Source organism: Thunnus thynnus, chromosome 4 (genome assembly GCF_963924715.1).
Source record: "Thunnus thynnus chromosome 4, fThuThy2.1, whole genome shotgun sequence".
In the NCBI taxonomy this organism is placed as follows: domain Eukaryota; kingdom Metazoa; phylum Chordata; class Actinopteri; order Scombriformes; family Scombridae; genus Thunnus; species Thunnus thynnus.
In genome coordinates, this window is record NC_089520.1 from 15087339 (window position 1) to 15109372 (window position 22034).

Genomic DNA, 22034 nt, shown 5'->3' on the forward strand with positions numbered 1-22034 from the left:
GTTGATATCATGCAGTACAAGGAGGTGTCTTTTGCTACAGGTCTAGCAGCACATCTTCAGTTTACATTCAGCAGCCTGATGGCCTCACCCACAGTACTAGCAGCGGTTGTTATCCTTGATTCATGTCTACTTTTGGGTGGGGCTAAACATCTTAAAATTAGCACAGTTGATCAGTGAATGTTTACTGTTGTCGTGATAGGGGTAGTATTTCTTATTTGTCTCAACTGAGGTTGGTAGATGCACTGCCTCCTTCTTAGACATGGCTGCTGTGCTCACTAGAACTGTTCAGGTTCCCATTGTAGACCTGAAAGCGAAAGGGTTCCTTTGCCCTTTGGTTGTTATGTCCTTCTCTCTTCATAAACTGCTGCTGAACCGGGTGTTGTCTTCCTGCACTTGGAGCTCATACTCTAGCCAGTCTACCAGATCAAGGAGGGTCAGTACAGGTTTTCCTGACAAGTTAGAAACATGCAAGCCACACTCTAGTTCACTTTGCCTTTTCTTCCCAGTTGCTCCAACATGCTGACCAAGGGGTATACACAGAGGGAAAACATCCTGAAGGCTCTGGTGTCACCACTTACAATGTTGGGACCATCCATTAGTTCAGCAATCCGCTGTAAGGCAAACTGATGGCATGATGATGTTGTACATATTGCAGGTTGAGAGCTGCCATGGTGTCAGTAAATGGATAGCCAGTTACTGTAGGAGTCAGCGATCATTAGCACTTTTTCTATTTTGAGGTGGTCAACAGGTATTTGATACTTAAACCTCTATTAGGAAGAAGGTTGTCTAGAGTGATTCTCAGATGGTTGAACTCTTTGAGGTTCAGGTGGCTCATGTCAAGAATTGTTGGCATTGGGCCCCTGTAGAACTACTCTTGTCCACCAATTGGGCTTGGTGATGGTGCTTGTGGGTTTTGTCACACCTCCTAAATGCACCAGCAAGCTCATATGACCGTGAGTTTTGATGTGTACGTGATGCTGACCTATAAAGGCATTCCTCACAATCATCACTCTCATGAGGTATCTCATGAGGCATGGTAAGTACCGTCTAAAGGGAAGGAAGAGATGGAAGTCACAAGGCTCAGGTCCAAAAGAAGGATAAGCCACGATGAAGCAGACAGGAATGAAAAGATTGATGAAGCAGGGGAGAGCAAATCAGGTAGGAAGCATGATGAATAGGCCTATTGTTTTTGTAAGGACAAGATTACGTTCTTAGCATTTCTGGCCATGGTGATTAAATGTGCTGCTAAGGCAGAAAGGAAATTCTAGAGAATAGAGATATTTGCTAATGCAGCGATAAAAGTTTTTGATATCATGGAAAATACTGGAGAGGAAGTGCTGTTGAGAGAGGTGTTCAGGCCCTCTCAGAGCCCAGATCGAGAAGTTATATTAGAGAATGATGTGAGTCATTTGCAATGGCCTTTGCAGTCACCAGATCTCAACCCAGTTGAACACCTATGGGAGATTTTGGAAAAATGTGCTGGACAGTGCTCTCTCCCACCATCATCAACATACCAAATGAGAGAATATCTTTTGGAAGAATGGTGTTCATCCCTCCAGTAGAGTTCCAGAGACTTGTAGAATCAATGCCAAGGTGCATTGAAGCTGTTCTGGTGGCTCATGGTGGTCCAACACCGTACTAAGACAGGACAGAACTCCCCATGCACAGCCAGTATTTTCAGTCAGGTGCTGGTCGGTTGCAGGAACATATAAGGTGAAAATCAAAATTAACCACCGCACACTGTAATGACTTTACTGTGACTTTATTAAGAGCGAACAACGCATTTCGCCTGTAGCTTCATCAGGTTCGCTCAGTACAACCGCTGAGTACTCACAGGTGTGATAAATACATCTGAGTCACATGACTAATTATCACAGTCTTCATTTTCTCAAAGTGAACATGCAAGTCAAACAGATTATAAACAAACATTGGAAAATCCCAGAATGTGACCCTAGCTTTAATCAGTCATCCTCTAGACCTCGTTTCTGCTTCAAAAGAGGAAGAAATGTCAGAGATACTGTTGTCAGTTCTATGTATAAGGAACCTGCACAAACTAATTGGTTTTCTCAACAAGTGTATGGAAATTATAGATGTGGAAAATGTGCACACTGTTCAAACATACTTGATACCAAGACATTTAATCACCCTCATACAGGAAAGAAATATGGCATAAAAGAATTCATTAACTGTCTCTCTAGACATGTCATATACATCTTGAAATGCCCATGTGCCTTAATGTATGTAGGTCAAACAAAGCGCCATCTCAAACTAAGAGTTGCTGAACATAAGGCTGCCATTAGAAATGGTAATATGGATTATGCCATTGCTAGACACTGCAAGGAGAAAAACCATGGGTCAGCTACGTCCCTCAAATATATCGGCATTGAAAGAGTGCGACCCAATCCAAGAGGTGGTAACTTGATTAACCAGCTCTTAAGAAGGGGGGCATTTTGGATTTATGAATTGAATACTATTGAACCTTATGGACTTAATGAAACACAGGATTTGAGTTCTTTTCTGTGATATGAAAATGTTAACCATATGATATATAGTATTTTAGCTCTTCTCTGTGATATGAGTATGTTAACTTTATGAAACACAGGATTTGAGTTTTTGTCTGAGATATGTAAATATTAACTTGTATTTCTCTCTACAGGCTATTTGGACTCTTAGGGAGAAATGAGCCACTAGGCCCCCTGGCACTCACCCTTCCCATTTAGTGATGTAGAGGGACAGCTGTGGGACCTGTAGTCCATTATGCTAAGGGAATTTTACTCATCCTATTCAGTCAGTTGTTTACGGGATGTAATGAAGTTTAATTATATTAATTGGTGTAATTCTTGTAACTTTGTGCAACATTAATCACGTCATGTTTTTTGTAATATGTATATTTTCATTTTCGTGCCCTTTGTAAAATGTTCACTTTGAGAAAATGAAGACTGTGATAATTAGTCATGTGACTCAGATGTATTTATCACACCTGTGAGTACTCATCAGTTGTACTGAGCGAACTTGAAGAAGCCACAGGCGAAACGCGTTGTTCGTTCTTAATAAAGTCACAGTAAAGTCATTACAGTGTGCGGTGGTTAATTTTGATTTTCACCTTACTTAGACACTTTATGTTGTTTTTTCTTTTAATTTGTCACCCGTCTGTATATATATGTATATATGAAATATAATAATTTAGATTAGATAGGTGAAATGAGTGTTAGTTTCAACCCAGTAGTTAACGGTAATGCAACACTTTGGATGCAAACCGCTTCTAATAATCAACGAAGAAGAAGAATTTGAGTCCGACCAATGAGAGCTCGACGTTCACGGAGATGCGTCATACGTCACATCTGTGCTCTTGAAACACTCCGCTACGTTGTGTTGTTGGAGCGGAGGGATATATACATATTGTTGCCTCATCATCTGTCTGGGAAAATATCGTCTAATGAAAGCAAGTGTCTGTTTTGGTTGGGGGGATTTAGCATCCGAAACCGACCGGCTCTGTCTGTGTGAAATAGGGAATGAACGACGAGACAGCATCGGACAGCTGGAAGAGAAACTCCGGGTGCTCCAGGTGAAGCTAAACTAGCTTAGCACGGTGGCTAGCCTCGGTACCAAATCTGGGAATAAGTTCATTTCATTTGCACATTTTCTGAAGCAGAGCTACTGGTTTTAATTCTGTCTAACGTACCTAAAATGTAGCGAGTACAAATTTTTCTCAGCTAGCTACAAAATGAGGTACTAGACATGTGTCTGTGAATGTGATATAGAGAGATGTTGCCTAACGTTAGTTTACTGTCATCGATTCAACTTTCATTTCAAGGTTTTTATTGTCATGCCAACACATTGTACATGTATAGGATTGAAATTAACATTAGTTGAGTCCCAGTGCGTTAAGATATCAAAACAAAAACCAATCGCAAATGGAAATAAATACTGAAAATACTACTACTACTAATAATAATAATAATAATGAATACCCTAATAATTAAAAAGTTTAAATTTTTAAAACGTTTTAAAGAATGAAAGTAAGAGCAGCAATCAATGCAACCATCTCATCAGTATAACCCATACGGTGCATCTACTAATTTGGTGGTGTGGTCTAGGAAGTCTGCAGGTGCTGCAACGATAAGAAATAATTTATTGATATGACACTTTACAGTCTATGGACAATATACACAGTCATTTATAGAGAAGTACGAATTTGATTATAAATTGCATTGCACATGCTATTTTACAGGTCTGGATTCTTGTAAAGCACTTCATCCTCTGATCTTTAGGGGTTTGTCCATTTTCCAAATGGAACTGTGTTTCCATATACACTGCCTGGCCATCCCTTGAGTTCCCTTTGCATTGTGCCTGTGGAAATGCTCTTACTTTCGCTATTAAACATAGCTCTGAGTTCTAGTGTTGTTTTTCTGCGATTTGATTTCACCAAATGTTTAAGTGATCGCTGATCACAATCAGTTAGGATTTTTTTCCGACCACATTTTTTCCTCGAAGATGATGGTTCCCCACTATCCTTCCAGTTTTTAATAATGTGTTGGACAGTTCTTAACCCAATTTTAGTCGTTTCTGCAATCTCCTTAGATGTTTTCTCTGCTTGATGCATGCCAATGATTTGACCCTCCTCAAACAGACTAACATCTTTTCCACAACCACTGAATGTGTGCTACTCATTGCATCTGTTGGGGTTAAATAACTTGTTGACAGCTGAAAGATAATCGTCCATGCAGTAATTATCCAATAGGAGGCTCTTACCTATTTGCTTAGTTAAATCCAGGTGGCGACTTTTTTTTTGGCCAGGCAGTGTACTTTCTGATAAACTAGGGTGGTATTCCAGAAAGCAGGTTTAGTGAAAACTGAGTTTGTTAACCCTGAGATAAGGAAAAGTCTGGGTTTTCAGTTCCAGGAAGAAGGGTAACTTAAACTCATGGTCAGTTGCCATGGTAACTTACTCTGTGAACCTAACCTGCTTGCTGGCAGGTTTTCTTCAACAAACCCTCAGTTTCTCTGAGCCAGAGATGCTGTTTCATGTCCTCATTCATTCAGTCCCAATCACGAGTGCATATCGAAGCTCATTCATTAGCAGAGGTTTACTGTCTGTCAGACTCAAAATCCTGGTTGGATATTAGTTTAGTTTCTCAAGGACTAGGCTATCTAAAGTTACTGCTTTTATGCGCATCAATCATTTCTTTGAACAGCGGTTTTTGCTCTCACATTCAAATATTACACAGCATCAATTCACCCTCAGCTCCTTCAGAATAAAGCTGAACAATTATATTTAAATTGTAACGTAGGCTATAGCCTGATACACAGTCAGATTCCACTTTATCATCATTAAGGAAATGTAAGTCTTGTAAATGACAAATTAATGGAAAACACTGAATAAAACTTTGTGTTAACCTATTGACACTTTTCCCACTCAGATTCTGGTAAAGATAAATGTGCACTGTCCACACACAAATGCATTAATGTCTCTACATCCTCTTGATTGAAATGGAGGCCCTGCCTTTTATTTACCTGTTGCCATGGTGACTCATAGTATCAGAGCTCCATTAATGATGGCTTTTTTCATTCATGATGCACCCACTTAACTGAGAGTGAACATGCTCAGAGTTGATTGAAGTGACTCTGATTAGCTGTTTCCCATCTCAGGGTTCATCAACACAGAGTTCAGGGTTAGACTCAAGAGTTTGTTGAACCTGCTTTCTGGAAAGGACCCTTGAGCTTGTTTGTATGAAATATAATCAAACAATCATTCATAGGGTGGATATGTTGACACAATTAATTTCTCTGATATGCTTATATCATAGAGATCAATATGATTTATCAACAATCCATCTCATGCAATTATTCTTTTTTTTTCATTCAGTATTGAGCAAATGCTGGCTGTGAATCCCGGAAAGACGCCCATCAGTCTGCTGCAGGAGTATGGAACGCGGATAGGTAAGACCCCAGTGTATGACCTGCTGAAGGCCGAGGGACAGGCCCACCAGCCCAACTTCACGTTCCGCGTCTCCGTCGGAGAGATCAGCTGCACCGGCCAAGGGCCCAGTAAGAAGGCAGCCAAGCACAAAGCAGCCGAGGCTGCTCTGAAGATGCTCAAGGGAGGTCTCGGAGGTCCCGCCGGACTTGGTGTTGGAGTAGACGGGTTTATTGGGGTTGACGTGCCTACTGATGAAGACGGGTCAGTTTCCTCTTTACTTTTTGAATTTCTTTCCATTGGCTTTACAGTTAAAATGATGAAGTGACAGCTACATTAGAAGTAAACCTTTGTATGCCTCACTATGTAGAATAATTCAGCATCGAACACATGTGAGATGGAGGTCCCTGTGGTTTCATAACTTCCTCTTCTGTGTTTGTTTTGATCTTATCCTCTGTGCAGCTCCCAGTCAGAGATGAAGACTTCGGGCAATTCTCAGCAGTCTGAATGTAACCCTGTAGGAGCTCTGCAGGTGATGAGACAAAGATAGAGCTGCTGTGGTTTAAGGTTTTATGTTTCTGTTAGACTAGTGGATACTGTCAATGTTTAACCCGTCCATCCTGGTTTTCTGTTGTTAACAACATCTGCAGTGTTTATAGTGGCATTAGTTTTTGTTTGTATAATTATTTGTTCATGCACTGGTCTGCCAGGAATTGGTGGTGCAGAAAGGATGGCGTTTGCCAGAGTACACAGTCACCCAGGAGTCTGGTCCAGCACATCGCAAAGAGTTCACCATGACCTGCAGAGTCGAGAGATTTGTGGAAATTGGTAATTGCTAAATTAGAACCCATATCAAGCATACTGTTAGGTTGCTTATACATAACGAAGTCTAACCGAATGAAGATCAGTAAATTAAACAGCTGCAATGTGACTCATAGTTTCCTGTACGTCTTCAGGAAGTGGTACGTCCAAGAAGCTAGCCAAGAGAAATGCAGCAGCTAAGATGTTGTCACGTATACATGATGTCCCAGTGGACCTGAGGACCAGCAATGATGCTGACGCAGAGGAAGACACATTCACCATGGTGAGAAACAAACTTGGTCTGTGAAACCATTTCACCAGTTGACAATGCTTATTGTGCATGTTGAACTATTTGACATCATTAGAGGAAAGGACAGACAACTGTGTAGCATTTAATTGAATCCCAGGTATTTAAAACATTCTGTTTTATTTCCTTGATTTCATGTAAATATTGTGTTTGCATCATAAAGTTCTTAATGTCTTGCATTTTATTTGTTCTAGTTGTTTGCCCTTAAAAAAATATGTAGAGTACTATAAGCTCTGCACCTTGCACTTGTGCACCATTAACACTTCACTGTCTCATGAATCTTGCTGGTAGATAATGACAGTGTCCATTAATTACTATAAAACTAATCTCCTCTGCACACACAGCACATGGGGAGCAGAGCTGAGTCGGGCAAAAGTAAAGGCTTCAGCTGCACGTGGGACTCTCTGCGAAACTCTGCTGGAGAGAAGATCCTCCAGCTCCGCAGCCACCCTCTGGGCATGCCCTCCGACTCTAACTTCTGCTCTTTGTTGAGTGACCTGTCCACTGAGCAGTGCTTTGATGTCAGCTACCTGGACCTGGGTGAGTCCACATACAGTACAGTAGCACTCAAATAGATAAAAAATTACACACACTGCTGCTCAGTGCTGCATTCTGTCTACACTTGAAGTTTAAGAGGAGTATAACTTTGAAAGGGTAAAAAGAAGTTTGAAGTCATGAATATCTGCATGCATGGAGAACTCTGTTTTAGTTTTAGTTTTCTTACTGCTTCCACATCTGATTCACACCATCAACTTAAGACTTGTAGAGCATTATGGGTACATCTTGATGGCATAATACCACAAAATAAATTGCATGCTGTGTGGTGACTGTCATCAGATATGGAGGAAGTTCGTGGCAGCTGCACGTTGTTACGGTTTTGTGCTGTTGAGCCATTTTATCTTTACAGACAGACAATAATTTTAAGTTGGGTTTATGTTTGGCATGACTCGCCGGTTTTTTATTTCCTCTGGATTTTGTTGAGGAACCGGCACCCAATGAGTCTGAAGATTTAATTTTATGTAAATTGAGATGAACACACTTGAGTTCACATGATTAAACTTGTGCTGGGAAACTGTCATTATTTTACATTCTACGGGAAATATGAATAATCAAATGATAAAAAAGTGATTTTTGTAAACTATTTTTAGTTGCCACCATTTCCTTCTTCACAGGGTAATAAATTTGCAATTTACAAGAATTAGACTTAAACTGGAACATAGCCTGGATATGAGTGACGTCATGCATATGAATGTAGTCATTGGCACATTTATGGTAAGAAAGAGACTGAAAAAGGATCATAACTGTCAAACCCCTAATGTGATTTATAATGGAGATAAAATACAGTATGTCAGTGAAATGCCACTGAAATATACTGTAGTGCTCTTTTCAGGCCAATGGATGTGGAGGATAAGACACATCATCATCTGCTGTGTCTACGATAATGCTAATACTTTTAATTTCCAGAGCAACAATAATGGTGTAAATATCTATTTTAACGTTTTTGTTTGTTCTTGTTTCAGAGGAGCGCAGTCTGAGTGGTCTGTGCCAGTGTCTGGTGGAGCTGTCGACGCAGCCAATCACAGTGTGCCACGGCTTCGCTCCGAGCATAGACGCCGCTCGCGCCAACGCAGCCCACAACGCACTGCAGTACCTCAAAATCATGGCTGGAGGGAAGTGACAGGCCTCATTATCTTCCTCCTCACAGACTCTAACTCATCACAACGCGGCGCCAGGATAAATTTCCACTCCAGACGACACTTATCTCGTCAGCGAAATGGTCGTAGCGCATGTGATGAGTTCACTTACCTGAATTACCTCATATTTGGAAATGAAGACTTTTTTTCTGTCCCCAAATTAACCCATGGAGCCCATTTTCGTCACATTGATATCTAATTGTTGCCAATGAAGATTTAGTTGCCCAAAAACTCATTTACCCATCTCCTTGACATTTTGCATACAAATTATTTGTAGTTTTTAAAAGTTTTTGTTCGTACCCAGCATTGTATTTTCCTAAAATCTTAAGTTAAAAAAAAATCTTGATCTGAAAATACAAATGGTGCTCTTGCAGTGAGTTCCCAAATAACTACTGACATACTCTGGTGCAACAAAAATTCAACAGGGTTTGTAGAAATTCGGGATTGTGGAATCCTCAATGATTGGTGCTTTGTTTAATCTCCGTTCACATGGATCAATGCCAAGAAGAAATTTCCCAGCCGTGCTGCTGAATCATGGAGAGAAAAGGACTCTTCTGCATAAATGTCAGAGGATAATTGTTTTAAAGACTGCCCCTTCATACAGCTTGTATGAGTACTGAAAATGTGACTTTTGTTGTGATTATTTCAACTGTAAAATCCAAAACTGATGTTCATTTGACATTTTTTGCTCTGATTATAAAACTCTGTTCAGGATAGCAGTCAGTTGACAGGTGATTTAAAATTCAAAATTTTGGAAATTAACCCCTTTTTTGAGAGTTCCTTGCAACAGTTGGCCGGATACACAGTATGTTCATGTCTTTCAGAGGACTTTAGGAACTCTCAACAAGATCATCAGAAGTTTTCACATTTACGAATACTAAAAGAGAAAATGCTAATACTGTCTTTTTAATTGAAGATAATTGACAACTGTACACATATTACAATTAAATTTAAACCTTATTAGTTTACTTCACACTTGTCAGTGTAATTATCACACCTTCAAAATTTGCCATTTTTTTTCTATTACCCTTCTTTTAGCTGACATCCTTTGCATGAAATTTGTAAATTTATTTCAGTGTCAGAGATTTATGATGAGGCTGAAAGAGGAAATAATAATGTGAGTCTACGATAAAGCTTTGTTCTTGGTATAACTGATGGAGCCGTACTTTTGACTTTCAACATTATAGACCAGGCAAATAAAACCACCACATATTTTCATGTGGAGTTTGAATGTTTTTACCTCAAGACTTACTTTGTGTTCATTATGTCGAGTGTTGTGTCTGGGTCACTTGTTATGTGAACTTTGTGATTTCTTCTTTAAGTTTTTTTTTTCTGTCGATGTGACTATAATTCCTGTTATGATATCAAAAAAATTGATGATGGTGATTTTCCAGATTGTATTCTCCACCTACAATCGTGTCTTTGTGTAAGGTTTATCTTCAGTACCGTAGTCACTTACTGCCTTGCACAGTTTAAAAAAGTCACAGTATTGAAAATGGTAGAGTTTGCACTACTTGAAAAGATAATGTCCTTTGCACAATGTAGGCTGACTGAGTTTCTGTACATCACTCTACAGTGTGCTTGATGTAACGTTGACTTCATTCTCTGAAAAGGCAGAACAGCGTATTGTTTTCTGATTATTGAAACAAGGAGGTTATGTTGTTTTTTTTTAAACTGAATTTAATGTGCTGATACTATTGACATCAATGCTGACATTAAATTCAAGATACTTGACTTCTTTGTGGTGTTACAAGAAAAATGTGGCCCAGTTTTTAAAAGCAATGAACTAAAACCGAAGCTCCATGTCAAATTGACTGTTTCCAATAAAACTTTTTTTTGTAAATTTTACTGTGAACTGTCATAATGAATCAAAAATGCAAAGAAAAGTTCTGATCAAAGCTGCCATTCTAGTTGAATTATGTTAACACAGCATATCATCAAGACTTCTACACAGCTTTACTTATTTACAATATACTGTATTCAGTATGAGCACTGTGAAAAAATATATGCTTTGCATATCCTGAACTTTTCTCATAGAAAAAAATGCTTCTTCAGTGCAGGGCCTCTGAAATGACACCACCTTTAAATGTAGTCCGTTTGTCTGAAACACTTTCCAAATCCTAAGCTTGGGAAATTCATGTCCTCAAGTCCACAGGTGACAAACATTCCTTCGATGTGTGTTTACATGGAGTTCCAGGTTTCCTGTCATCTGTTATGTCTGTCGGTCGCGGGGCTGACTTCTTCGTCCGCGTAGCCGCTGCTGTCTGACTGAATGCTGTCACCCCGGGCCACTTCACCTGGATAAGGTCACAAATACAGTCAGTCAACAACTCCGTGTACTGTGTACCGCTGCACAGATGCAGCTTCAGTCTGACCTGAATATATGTACAGAATATACATACAGAACGTGTGTCGTATACATGTTCCTTGTGACAAATAACACCTGCACAATTGCACAATGATCTGTATACACCAGTCTGTCAGAGTCAGAGTCTTAGCTGTAAAGTTCCTGACACACTTTCTCTGACCTCAATACAAGACACTGAGCCTAAATTTAAAAAGGTTCAGCAAGAAATTTTGTGCTCACACATATTTGTGCCTTTCTGCTAGCATCCTTAATGCTGAGAAGTGCAGCACTGGTTACAGTAGCTGTTATAGTAGTGACTGACTGACAACACCCGTTTCTTCACTCATCCATGACCATTCGAACAGGGTGAATGCTTATTTGTTGTGTACTGGATCAGCTATTTGGTGACCATTCGACAATATGAACAGGGGTCTGAGTAAACAGTTAATAAGGAAATGGTCTGCATCGATAATGAAAATTTAAAAAATAATTAGTTACAGCCCTGCTTTATATTACAGTATAATACAAACAGCTATTTTGAATTTGAGAGGTCATGTTCCTGTAAAACATGACTGCAGGTTTCCAGCAACAGTTGTATCTACTGCCTGTGAACTAATGTTTTCATGCAAAAAATGTCAATCACACACAAATAAAATTATATATATACTGTACCTTTGTATTGATGTTTTGTGGCCAGCAGTGAGGTTGTTATTCTCGTAGTTTCTGATTGTCCAAAATCTTCCTCTCCTGCACTATGCACCTATTGAGATAAATAGTAGTAAATGTATATTGCAGAATACACTGTAGGTCTGTTTTGACTCATCTATAATTAGAAAACACAAAAATGTTATGTGACATCAGGGCTGAATGAGATACTATTTCATCATCAAAATTACAATGTACACTTGGATGCTATGTAATAATCTAAACTAGGCCCATCATGGTCCACTATGTAAACCCACTTACTGATAGGATATCAGTGGCTCTGTGTTATCAGTAACTCATTTTTCATTTCTTATCTTAAAGACAAACAGTCAGATCCATTTGACACATACTGTTGTTTAGCCTTATCTAGTAACAGTTTGTTGTTTTGCAAGCGTATGTTGCCTGTGAGACAAATGACCAATCAAAATCATTCTGAGAACTGACTAGCATAAAATAAACAAAAATGGGGAGTCATATGACGTGAGAGTGCATAGCCAAAACTGACTGCCATTCAGTGAGGCAAAAGTCTACCAGGGCTCAACAATTAATTGAAATTTTTATCTAAATCACAATATGGCCTACTGCAATTTTCAAATCACAGGAGGCGCAATGTTTGTAAAAGGCAAAATGTCTGTCAAAATACCATTTTAAATTAAATATTGTCCTGCTGCAGAGATGTCCTGGCCTACACATCATATTCTACAAACTTAAGAAATCATCTTTATTTGGTACATATCCCCGCAAAAATCATGCTATAATCATTGCATCAGTCAAAATAATCGCAATTAGATATGTTTTCAAAATCGTTCAGCCCTAATTTAAACTGAAGAATATTAATATGAAGTTTCCTTTTTCTTTCTGGATCTTTTCGCCAATTTCATAATTAATATCATGGTGATTAAGACTTTAGATACAGACTTTAACCTGGAATGATGGGTTAGTATTGAATACAACTGTCATGTTAAATCAGTCTGATTAAACCTTTCCAAATGGAGCAACATGCTTTAAATGCTGCATATTTACAGTATCTGATAAAACTGTGCAACTTTCCTCTTTAATATCGAAATGTATCATTGCTAAAAACTAAAATATTTTTTTCAAACATCATTCAGCCCCAAAGTCTGTACATATTGTACATGTGCAGTACTATTTTTAGAATACCACACCTCCTCCAGCTCAAAGGAGTTAACCTGTTGTAGGTTATTGGAGTTGTGCCCCAGGGCCTGATGAGTCAGTGGATTGAGGTACCGGCTTTTGTCCTCGCTAAGTGGCTCTTCACAAGTCTCAACAGGTGGCTCAGTCGAAGTGTGACTGGAATCGGGTGTGTTCAAGGAACAGGAAGAGACTTCATCACCTTCCCACCCAGTCACAGTGATGCTGTAATGGGTGTAGCTACCATCAGGGTCGAGGACATGAAGTGATCTGGATACATCCGCCTGTGTGGCTTCCCCTGAAGAGGCAACATCAGCTCTGTGTGAGTCCTTGTCAGGCTCAGACACAGATGTTTGAGTCTTGTTTTGTATGTGGTGTCTCTGTGATACAAGACATGATCTATCTATGCGTTCTGTCCGATTGGAGAGATGAGATAAAGTGTTTCTTTTCACACTTTGCGTGTGTTGAGAGAAAGGTGCCTGGTGTACACTCTCCACTATCGGCGGACAGATTAGATCAAATGTAACCTTGGTAACTGGTTTTAGATCATCTGTCCTTGTGTCACTTTGAGTCAAACATGAGTCCAGCTCAGTCTGACATGAAAGAAACTGATGATCTGCTTCTATCACGGTTTCTCCTGATATGGTCGACGCTAGAGATGTTCTTACACTTTGAGTCATGCTGTCAAAGTCTGTTGGTTTGACAATTTTTTTATCAGCATCAACATTATCTGTTTGTTTACTGTCCTGCATCTTCTCATGAAAGATTTTATTTCCATTTTGAAGATTGTCTGTGTCCGCCACGGTCTGCTGTATTTGCTCGTCTTGCTCAACGTTACAGAATTTATCAACATCCATAACCAGCCTCACATCCACAGCTGAATGACTCCGATTATATTCTCCCAAATCCAGTTTCTTGGTGGGCCTAGTCTTGGCCTTATCCAGGACTATACCCACAACATCAGGAAGGCTTGACCTTTTCCTGGGTGAGGGCTGTGGCGAGGTGGAGTCTGATCCTCGAGGAGACCCTGTGTAGAGGCACATCTTGGAGACGGTGTCCTTCAGCCTCTCCACAGGAGAGCGTGGCTCACTGCGAATGCAGCTCCTGAAGCGTTCGATCTTCTCAACGGGAGACATGGAGAAGGTAAATTCTGGTGTGGCCAGTTTCTGGAGAGGAGTGCGAGACACATGGGAGTACAGGGAGTAGAAAGCGTTGGCCATTGCTGTGAGTACTTGAACTTGTCTGAAACGACCTGTAGAAAGAATAAAATGTAAAATAATACAAGTACAATACAAATGGTGGTCCCAGAATTATTTCACCCTATCACATATCAAACAAACTACAGCAGAGTAATTTAATAAATCAATGTTCTTACTAGCAAGAGACAGGCTAGGATCCTCCTCTCGTATCCGCCGTAGCTGTGAGTCCAGGAAAAGGCGGAAGTTTATGCCCTGAGCCTGAGAGGGGAAGGTGAAGAATCGAGGAGGAATGCGCACAGTGACCTGTGGCTCATCACAGCCAAAACCCAACTCATACAGAGTCTCCTCTGCATCCTCCGAACACATCTGCAGCACCTCAGATACACTAACATGCATGTGAGAGAAAGGGAAGGGAAAATGTTTTATTCTGGCATGTAGAGCACTAAATAAAACAGAGTTAAAATGTCTTTTACCAAATAATTAAACATGGAGCCAATACATTAAAATGTGACCAATGATAAGAAGGATATCAGGATGAAATACTACTATATAGAATAAAAATAGAACACATTCAAACGAGCCAAGAAAAAGGGAAACTTGGATTTGGAAAGTTGCATCTTGTCGAGCAGGTCATTCGAGAGCCAAAAGAAACCTCCAGAACAATAAAGTGCCTCACCTTGACGTGGTTTTACAGGTGGAGGAGGAGAGACAGCTGGAGGCCATGCTGTGGCCCAAGTTCAGTGTCGGCAGACATAGTCCCTGACGAGGGGTACTATCAAACAAGGGCAAAGGTATTAATATATTTTAAGTGTTAAAATGCATACGACCTACAAATTAGAATCATATTCATGTTAATAATGCGATTGCTCCAGCGTGTAAGTGAAGATTAGTCAGCTGAATAAGCTCACTTTGTTTTTGCTTTCCATTTACAAAACTTAAGAAGTGAAACCAGGTAATTTAAGATTCTTTTCTGAGGAAAACATTCCTGCGACAATAATCTGACACCAGAACAACCCTTTCTATTATACTTTCATTGCGAGCTTGGAAAGAGGTTGGTAACTGACCTGGTGAGTCTGCTGTGTTGTCGTTTGGTGGAAGGTTGCCTTGCGAGGCTTCAAGGTCAGCACAGAGAGAGAAAAAGAAGACAAATAACAGTCTCCTTAATCATCATTTCTTTGAGATTTCTTTACTATTGATTATAGAAATGCAGAAAGTCAGATGATTTCAAATATGCTTTCAAAACATACAATGAGTTTGCATATTTAAGTTTCACACACACATATCTGCAATAAAGTGATAAATAAACACTCTACTGAATCATTTTCATAGAAACAGCGTCACTATGCAGGACCTTAAGATATCAATCCAGAGACTTGGCATGAATTTTATGATGGGAATTGCATGATGGGAGGTGCAGTTTATATGCATTTACATCTGACTAAAATTTGAGTAACGTCAAATACTGTTTATTGCTCACTTATATTAATTGTGTCCTTGTGGAAAAATATGAATGGATGTAAAACTACAGAAGACATCTGTGTCCTCAATGCTATTACAGCCCTGTCAGTATGATGATTAAAGCAACATGGATTCATATACAGTATATATAAACTAATATTTACTAAATCAGTGATAAAACATTCTTCTTGCTTTTTGTGTTGTTTCATTGTTAATATCTTCCGCTTTACAGTTGCTACTCACCCAACTCCAGGTGTAATTTTTCCACCATTTAACGCACAAGCTGAAACAGAGAACTCATTTCAGAATAGAAGAGGAATCTGTTGATATGCATCTGATGGTGGTTTTCACAGTTTATTTGCAAACCTGTGTCCATGGAAATAGTGTGTGTGTGTGTGTGTGTGCTTGTGTGTGTGTGCGCATGCGTGCGTGCGTGTGTGGTGAGTGGGTTACCCTAGTCGATTTAACCACACAGCAACTCCAGGTGCACTCTTACTTTTGCTTTATGCCCAAACATGTTGACAGAAGCTGTCATACAGATGCAAGTGTGATGAAACACTTGTACCAGAATGTCACTCAGGGATGAATCCATACTTTATTCAATTTCAATTAAATTCAATTTATTTATTTATATAGCGCCAAATCATAACAAGAGTTATCTCAGGACACTTTTCACATGGAGCAGGTCTAGACCGTACTCTGTAATTTACAGAGATCCAACATCCCCCTATGAGCAAGCACTTGGCAACAGCAGCAAGGAATAACTCCCCTTTAACAGGAAGAAACCTCTTGCAGAACTGGCCTGATACGAAGGGTGTATTGTTATGGATATTTTCTTGAACAGAAGTGTGCTACAAAAGACCGTATCTTAAACTTTAAGGCACTTAAAGATAAGATAACCCAAAGTTACACCCAAGATATTAGTCCTACTACTTGAATTGTAACCTCACAAAAATTTCACAACTTTGGTGGTGTAAATACTTATGGCCCTGATAAGACTGTATCCTGTATGTCTAAGTGTAGGTACAATTAATATAAAAACTCCTAGAAATCTGTGTTATTAAAGGTAAACTATGCAGTATTTGTTGGTTGCCTTTTTTTAAACATACAACCTTTTTTTTTTTAAACAAAGAGCAGCAGTGGTTGAGCGAGCTAGAGAGTGAATGGAGAGAGGGAGCAGCGCTAGCGAGAACAAAGCCGTGAATCTGATAAATAAAACGTTATCTTCTGATTGTACCACAGTGGTTACATTCTAAGGCACAAATAAACATGCCCACACCTCCGCACACCTCCACACAACCCTGCAGGAAGTTGCTGCATTGCTGGATTTTGTGTGAATGCAGAGCGTCATCCTGTCCTCTGTGGCCTCTCTGCTCTGCATGTGTGTAGCTCAGCCCCGCCCTCGGTCAAGCAGGGTCACAGAGACCTACAGCTCATCCATGACACTGAGACAGAGAGCAGAGCGGAGCAGAGGAGAGACTACAGACCCACTTCCCAAAAGTTAACGTCCTGAAGCGTCCCAAACACAGCTAAACAATAAGAAAATACAGGCAGAGGGCAGGGCCTCTGCAGATTCATACACTGCCACACGTTTCTAGTAGGTCATAAGAGGTGATTGAGGGGGATTATTTTTGTATGAGTCTATACATTGTTGTTTTTTAGGAGCATCCTGCATAGTATGCCTTTAACTTTTGAGTTAATAACAAAAAAGAACAAAGAAGAACTGCTCCACAGTTTCTCCTCTCAAAACATATCCTCCTCAGCAGAGGTGGAGTAATACTGTATAACACTTCAAAAATATTTGTCTCTGTGCATGTTTGTCACCAGTATTACACATAAAACAGCAGACCTGTTATGTTCACCTTATTTCCCTTTAAGGCCATTTCCTTCTTTTGTGTGTGTGTGTGTGTGTGTGTGTGTGTGTGTGTGTGTGTGTGTGTGTGTGTGTGTGTGTGTGTGTGTGTGTGTGTGTGTGTGTGTGTGTGTGTGTGTGTGTGTGTGTGTACTTACCATCAGCACCAAGGCTCAGGTCATCATCAAAGTTGTTGGCTTTCAGCACAGACTCTGAAGGACAGATACAAACAATGATTTAAATATTTTTATACCTTGAAATCTTGCTACTGTGTAGTAGTGGAATGTAACTAAGTACATTTACTCAATTACTGCACTTAAGTGTACATTTACTTACTTTTACTTCACTTGACAATTTCCATTTCATGCTACTTTATATTTGTACCACACCACAATTCGGAGGAAAATATTGTATTTTTTTACTCCACCACATTTATTTGACAGCTTTAGTTACTTGTCACTTCACACATTAAGAGTTTCAATACAGAACATATGATGAGCTTATCGAATATGATACACTGTTGTAGGTCAAACAACTCAGCAGTACACAAAAATTGTTATCTCCACCTCAACCAACTACAACAGTAAAATGCTGAAAATATGATAGTATTAACACTCAGAGCGGCCATTTTGGATATGAATACTTTTACTTTTGATACTTTAAATATATTTTACTTAAAGTGACATTTTAAATGCTGGACTTTTACTTGTAATGGAGTATTTTTATAGTGCAGCATTGTTACTTTTACTTATGTGTGTATGGACATGATTAAAGACAACTGAAATGTGAATTTGTGATCAGCATTTACTACATGCAGCAGTAGGTATGTTAGCTGCCAATTTTAAAAATGACTTATGTTGAATATTATTTGTGTTAAAGCTTCATCTCAGTTTATACTCACCAAAACTCAGCTGCCTGGTGTTCTCTGAGCATCCCTCCAACCTGTAAGACATATCCATATAGCTATTGCATAAATACACACACATACCCAGTCAGTTTCATATGCATGCCATTTCCTCTATCACAGAAGTGGTTTATATATAGATAACTTCATCTTGAGTACGATAGCAGCAGTACAGACTTGTGATAGTCACTCAGATCTACTCCCTGATCAGCTCTCAACAGGCTGATGAAGGCTGCAAACTTCCTCTTGCTGATACGTTCACACACTGAGCAGCAATAGGGTCAACACCTTCAAACCAATCTGGTCATTTTCATGTATAATTCTGAGAACTCACAACCATCCTCCTACTCCTTAAACTGTATCTCATTGACCACTAATGCAGCTTCCTTGTAATTGGCTGCTATATGAGACATTAAACAATGTCTTTGCATGCTGATCGCCTTCCTACAATCAGTTTCATAACAGTAAAAAGGAACTGTTATTTCTTTCTTGTTAAATAGTTGTGTTAGTATGAATCACAAGGGATTTTTTAAAAAACTGAATCAAAGACAGGGCACAAGCTTGTTGAAGTGTTAGCATCTATATCTTGACAAGTAATATTTTTTTCTCATGATTAACACTGCCATAAAAAGTTGTTTGCATGCATGCCATGGCCTAGGCAGCTCTCGGTTGTGTCATTCAAGACTGGCAGATCTCCTGAGAACAAAATTAGCCTTTTCTGCATATTCAGTTTGGAGTATTATGATTTTAAAGAACTAAAATGTTTTTTATTCATAGGGAGCTGTAAAAATGCATCGCCTAAGGCCATTGTGGGGAAAACAATACTGTAGCTACCTTATTGCATCGTCTTCCTGGAACACCTGACCTCAGACAGTTTCCACTTTCTACGTACGGCTGTTTGTTAAACCAGTTTCCAGTGACTGACACCTTGTCCTTTAGAGCTTGTTAGTCAGAGCTGAAAGTGATCATCTTACAAAACAACAAACAAAAAAACAACCACAAAAAAACACCTAGTAAAGCAAGTTAACTTACCCACAACCCTGTAGCCAGTTCTCAATCTTTCCTACAAAGCATCCTGTGGAAATCAGACACTGCTTTATGAGTAATCTTCATAAAATAAACTGCTCTTCTTGTTCTTTTAGTGGATTTCACTTTTTTTTTAAACAAACATACATACAATATATACTAATCTTGAACATACATTTATCTTGAAAAAAGTGTTAACTTCTGATTGCATTTAACAGTGGAAGTAATACTGTAGTCTTCTTCTGCTAAAAGAGGAAGTGGTCTGAGTTTTTATCTGAGTCACTTTTTTGTCGGGACATTTCTTTTAAAGCATTTATACTGTCAGAAATTAAAGTGCTGACATAATCAAACATAAATCATAGATACTGAACAGATATGTGACTGGATATGTCACACTCTCCTGGGTTCGGACTGACCATCTGAAAAGACATCGTCATCTGCCGTAGAGGCTGAGGGGAGGTTGCCTAATGGTCCATCAGGGTCCAGTTCCTCCACTGTGGGCCACTGTCGGCTGCTGTTGATCCAGGCTCGCCGCCTCACTGTGGAGGACGGACTCTCCATCGCCTCAGTTCACAGACAACCGAGGGACACAGAGGAGTTGAAGCTGCAGCAGCACAAGAGAGGTGAAACATAAACAATATATTTTTAAGGATTTCACTGTTTGAAAGCCTGAGGCAGTAATATTTTTATGAAGAATTCCAAGATAGTTAGAGTTTTGGGTTGGTATTTTGTGCCAATAATCTTTGTCACTTTAGTTTACCTGAGATACTCTCCGCTGACAGACTAATGACATTATTTTGCATAGATTAGCAGCCACTGCCACTACAGTATAGGTATATCTCCATTAGGTTTTCCCTGTCTAAATAAACTTTAATGAACAATGAATAAAACCTGTCTACCTTGTCATTACAGATTACATATTCCTCTGGATGACATTAACTGACCCAGTAAAACTTATTAAAAGCTAATATCAGCCAGTCTAACCGTTATATAATTAAGCTATAAGAGCTCAACTACACTACACATCAAGTTCAAGTCTGAGGTCAAGTTCAAATTCAAGTTACCATATCTGTAATTTCAAATATAAAAAATACAGTAAAAATGAAATTATGGTTCTTCAAGACCAAACTGACAAACTGACAAAACATGACATGATGCATGGACACCTGAGTGCAATAAAATATCTGAGTATATTCAAATAAACTGTATATAGCAGAGTAAAAAAAAAGAAAAGATAAAACAAGATACATGCTCACTTATTAGCTATAAAAAATTGATATGATGTGACATACAGTAAAGGAAGGCCAACATATAAACGCATAGAAATACAGAGTGACAGGTTAATGCATCCATATACATTGAAATTAAAACTTAATGGATAAATACTGAATTAGTGCACAATGGTAATTGCATGTCCATTTATATACTACATATAAGTATATGGATTATAATGTATGAGCCCAATAAGACATTTGGTTTGCTTAGATAATATTGATATTTTGATAAACTGAAACAAAACCACCATGTAGGACATACAGTAAATGATGTATACTGCTCATTCTTATGAAGATAATATAACTTTTTGAAAATTTGAATGACTTTTTCATATTGTTTGGTGATTATAAAAGTCTTTCAGTGTGTGTCATCCGTGTAAATATGAAACACTATTTTTAGAAGCCTACCCTGCAATGAAAATGTACCCGCAGGCTGTATTGAGTGTTTTAGCTGGAATATGAAGGTCTATTCAGAGTTTTCCAAAAATCCAATTTACAGCAAAATAGCGAACAAACTTGAGAGAGAGAAGAAAAGCAGCTTTACCTCCATCGACGCAGGTTTCAGTTCTGTTGCACTGGCGCTCTTTCTCTCGTTTCCTGTTGTCGCAGGCTGAGATATCTGAAACTTATCTGCAATCTTTAGCAGATTCTCAAGCTGCATCCAGCCTGTTCTGGTTTCCAATGATTAATTGACGATTACAAGTTTCTGGTAAGTTGCTGTTAGACATGTCAGCGGGCTGAATCATCGCAGGGGATGGGTTAGAGTAGACTGTAGGAAGTGACTTTGCATCTCATCTGAAACACAACAGTTATCAGCGTGGGACGCAGCTGCGACACATCCTGCAGAAACAAAACCAGACACACTCAACAGGTTGCTGGAAATGTCAAAGGCAGGTAAAGGTTAACTATACAAAAGATGTGATGGAAACATAATAATAACGTTATAAGATAAGCAAACTATGCAGAGCAACTCCCCCATGACATGCATTTTTAAAGGTTTATTCATAGCAGAGTATCTGAGCCAGAATTCATACTGTTAACTTTTCAACATTTATAACTGCATACTTGGCTTAATGTAAGAATCTTTATTTATAAAAAACGTATTAACTGACTTAATAACTTTTGCTTTTGGCTCAGTTAGACAGTGAAACTCTTCATCCTTTATCAATTAAAATCAGACTCTTCTTATTAATGGCTTTAACTGTATCTATAAAAAATTTATTAATATTAATAAAGCCATTATTTGTGACCTATGAACCCTTTATAAAACGTGACTCATAAGAAAGTGGTATCAACTTTTCTTACTCACCAGATGTCATGTTATTTATTTATTTTATTCTCATGCACACAGGCCTATAAGAGCCCAATCCACATGGACATAAAACATTCACATTTACA

General features: G+C 39.0%; 2 protein-coding genes across 2 annotated transcripts; one reads left to right on the forward strand and one right to left on the reverse strand.

Annotated features, from left to right (window-relative positions):
* Positions 1 to 3337: 3337 nt before the first annotated feature.
* On the forward strand, positions 3338 to 10453 carry tarbp2 (TAR (HIV) RNA binding protein 2). The gene is made up of 7 exons (XM_067586881.1): positions 3338 to 3565; positions 5867 to 6181; positions 6380 to 6449; positions 6628 to 6745; positions 6874 to 7001; positions 7370 to 7565; positions 8546 to 10453. Exons 1-7 carry the CDS (start codon positions 3513 to 3515, stop codon positions 8701 to 8703), a joined length of 1038 nt encoding a protein of 345 aa, XP_067442982.1. The 5' UTR covers positions 3338 to 3512; the 3' UTR covers positions 8704 to 10453.
* tespa1 (thymocyte expressed, positive selection associated 1) lies at positions 9610 to 21755 on the reverse strand. The gene is made up of 12 exons (XM_067586876.1): positions 21181 to 21755; positions 19779 to 19966; positions 19369 to 19411; positions 18334 to 18374; positions 17591 to 17644; positions 15824 to 15863; positions 15187 to 15234; positions 14799 to 14894; positions 14299 to 14507; positions 12938 to 14175; positions 11739 to 11826; positions 9610 to 11016 (listed from the first exon to the last, which is right to left on the reverse strand). Exons 2-12 carry the CDS (start codon positions 19921 to 19923, stop codon positions 10925 to 10927), a joined length of 2094 nt encoding a protein of 697 aa, XP_067442977.1. The 5' UTR covers positions 19924 to 19966; positions 21181 to 21755; the 3' UTR covers positions 9610 to 10924.
* Positions 21756 to 22034: the final 279 nt, after the last annotated feature.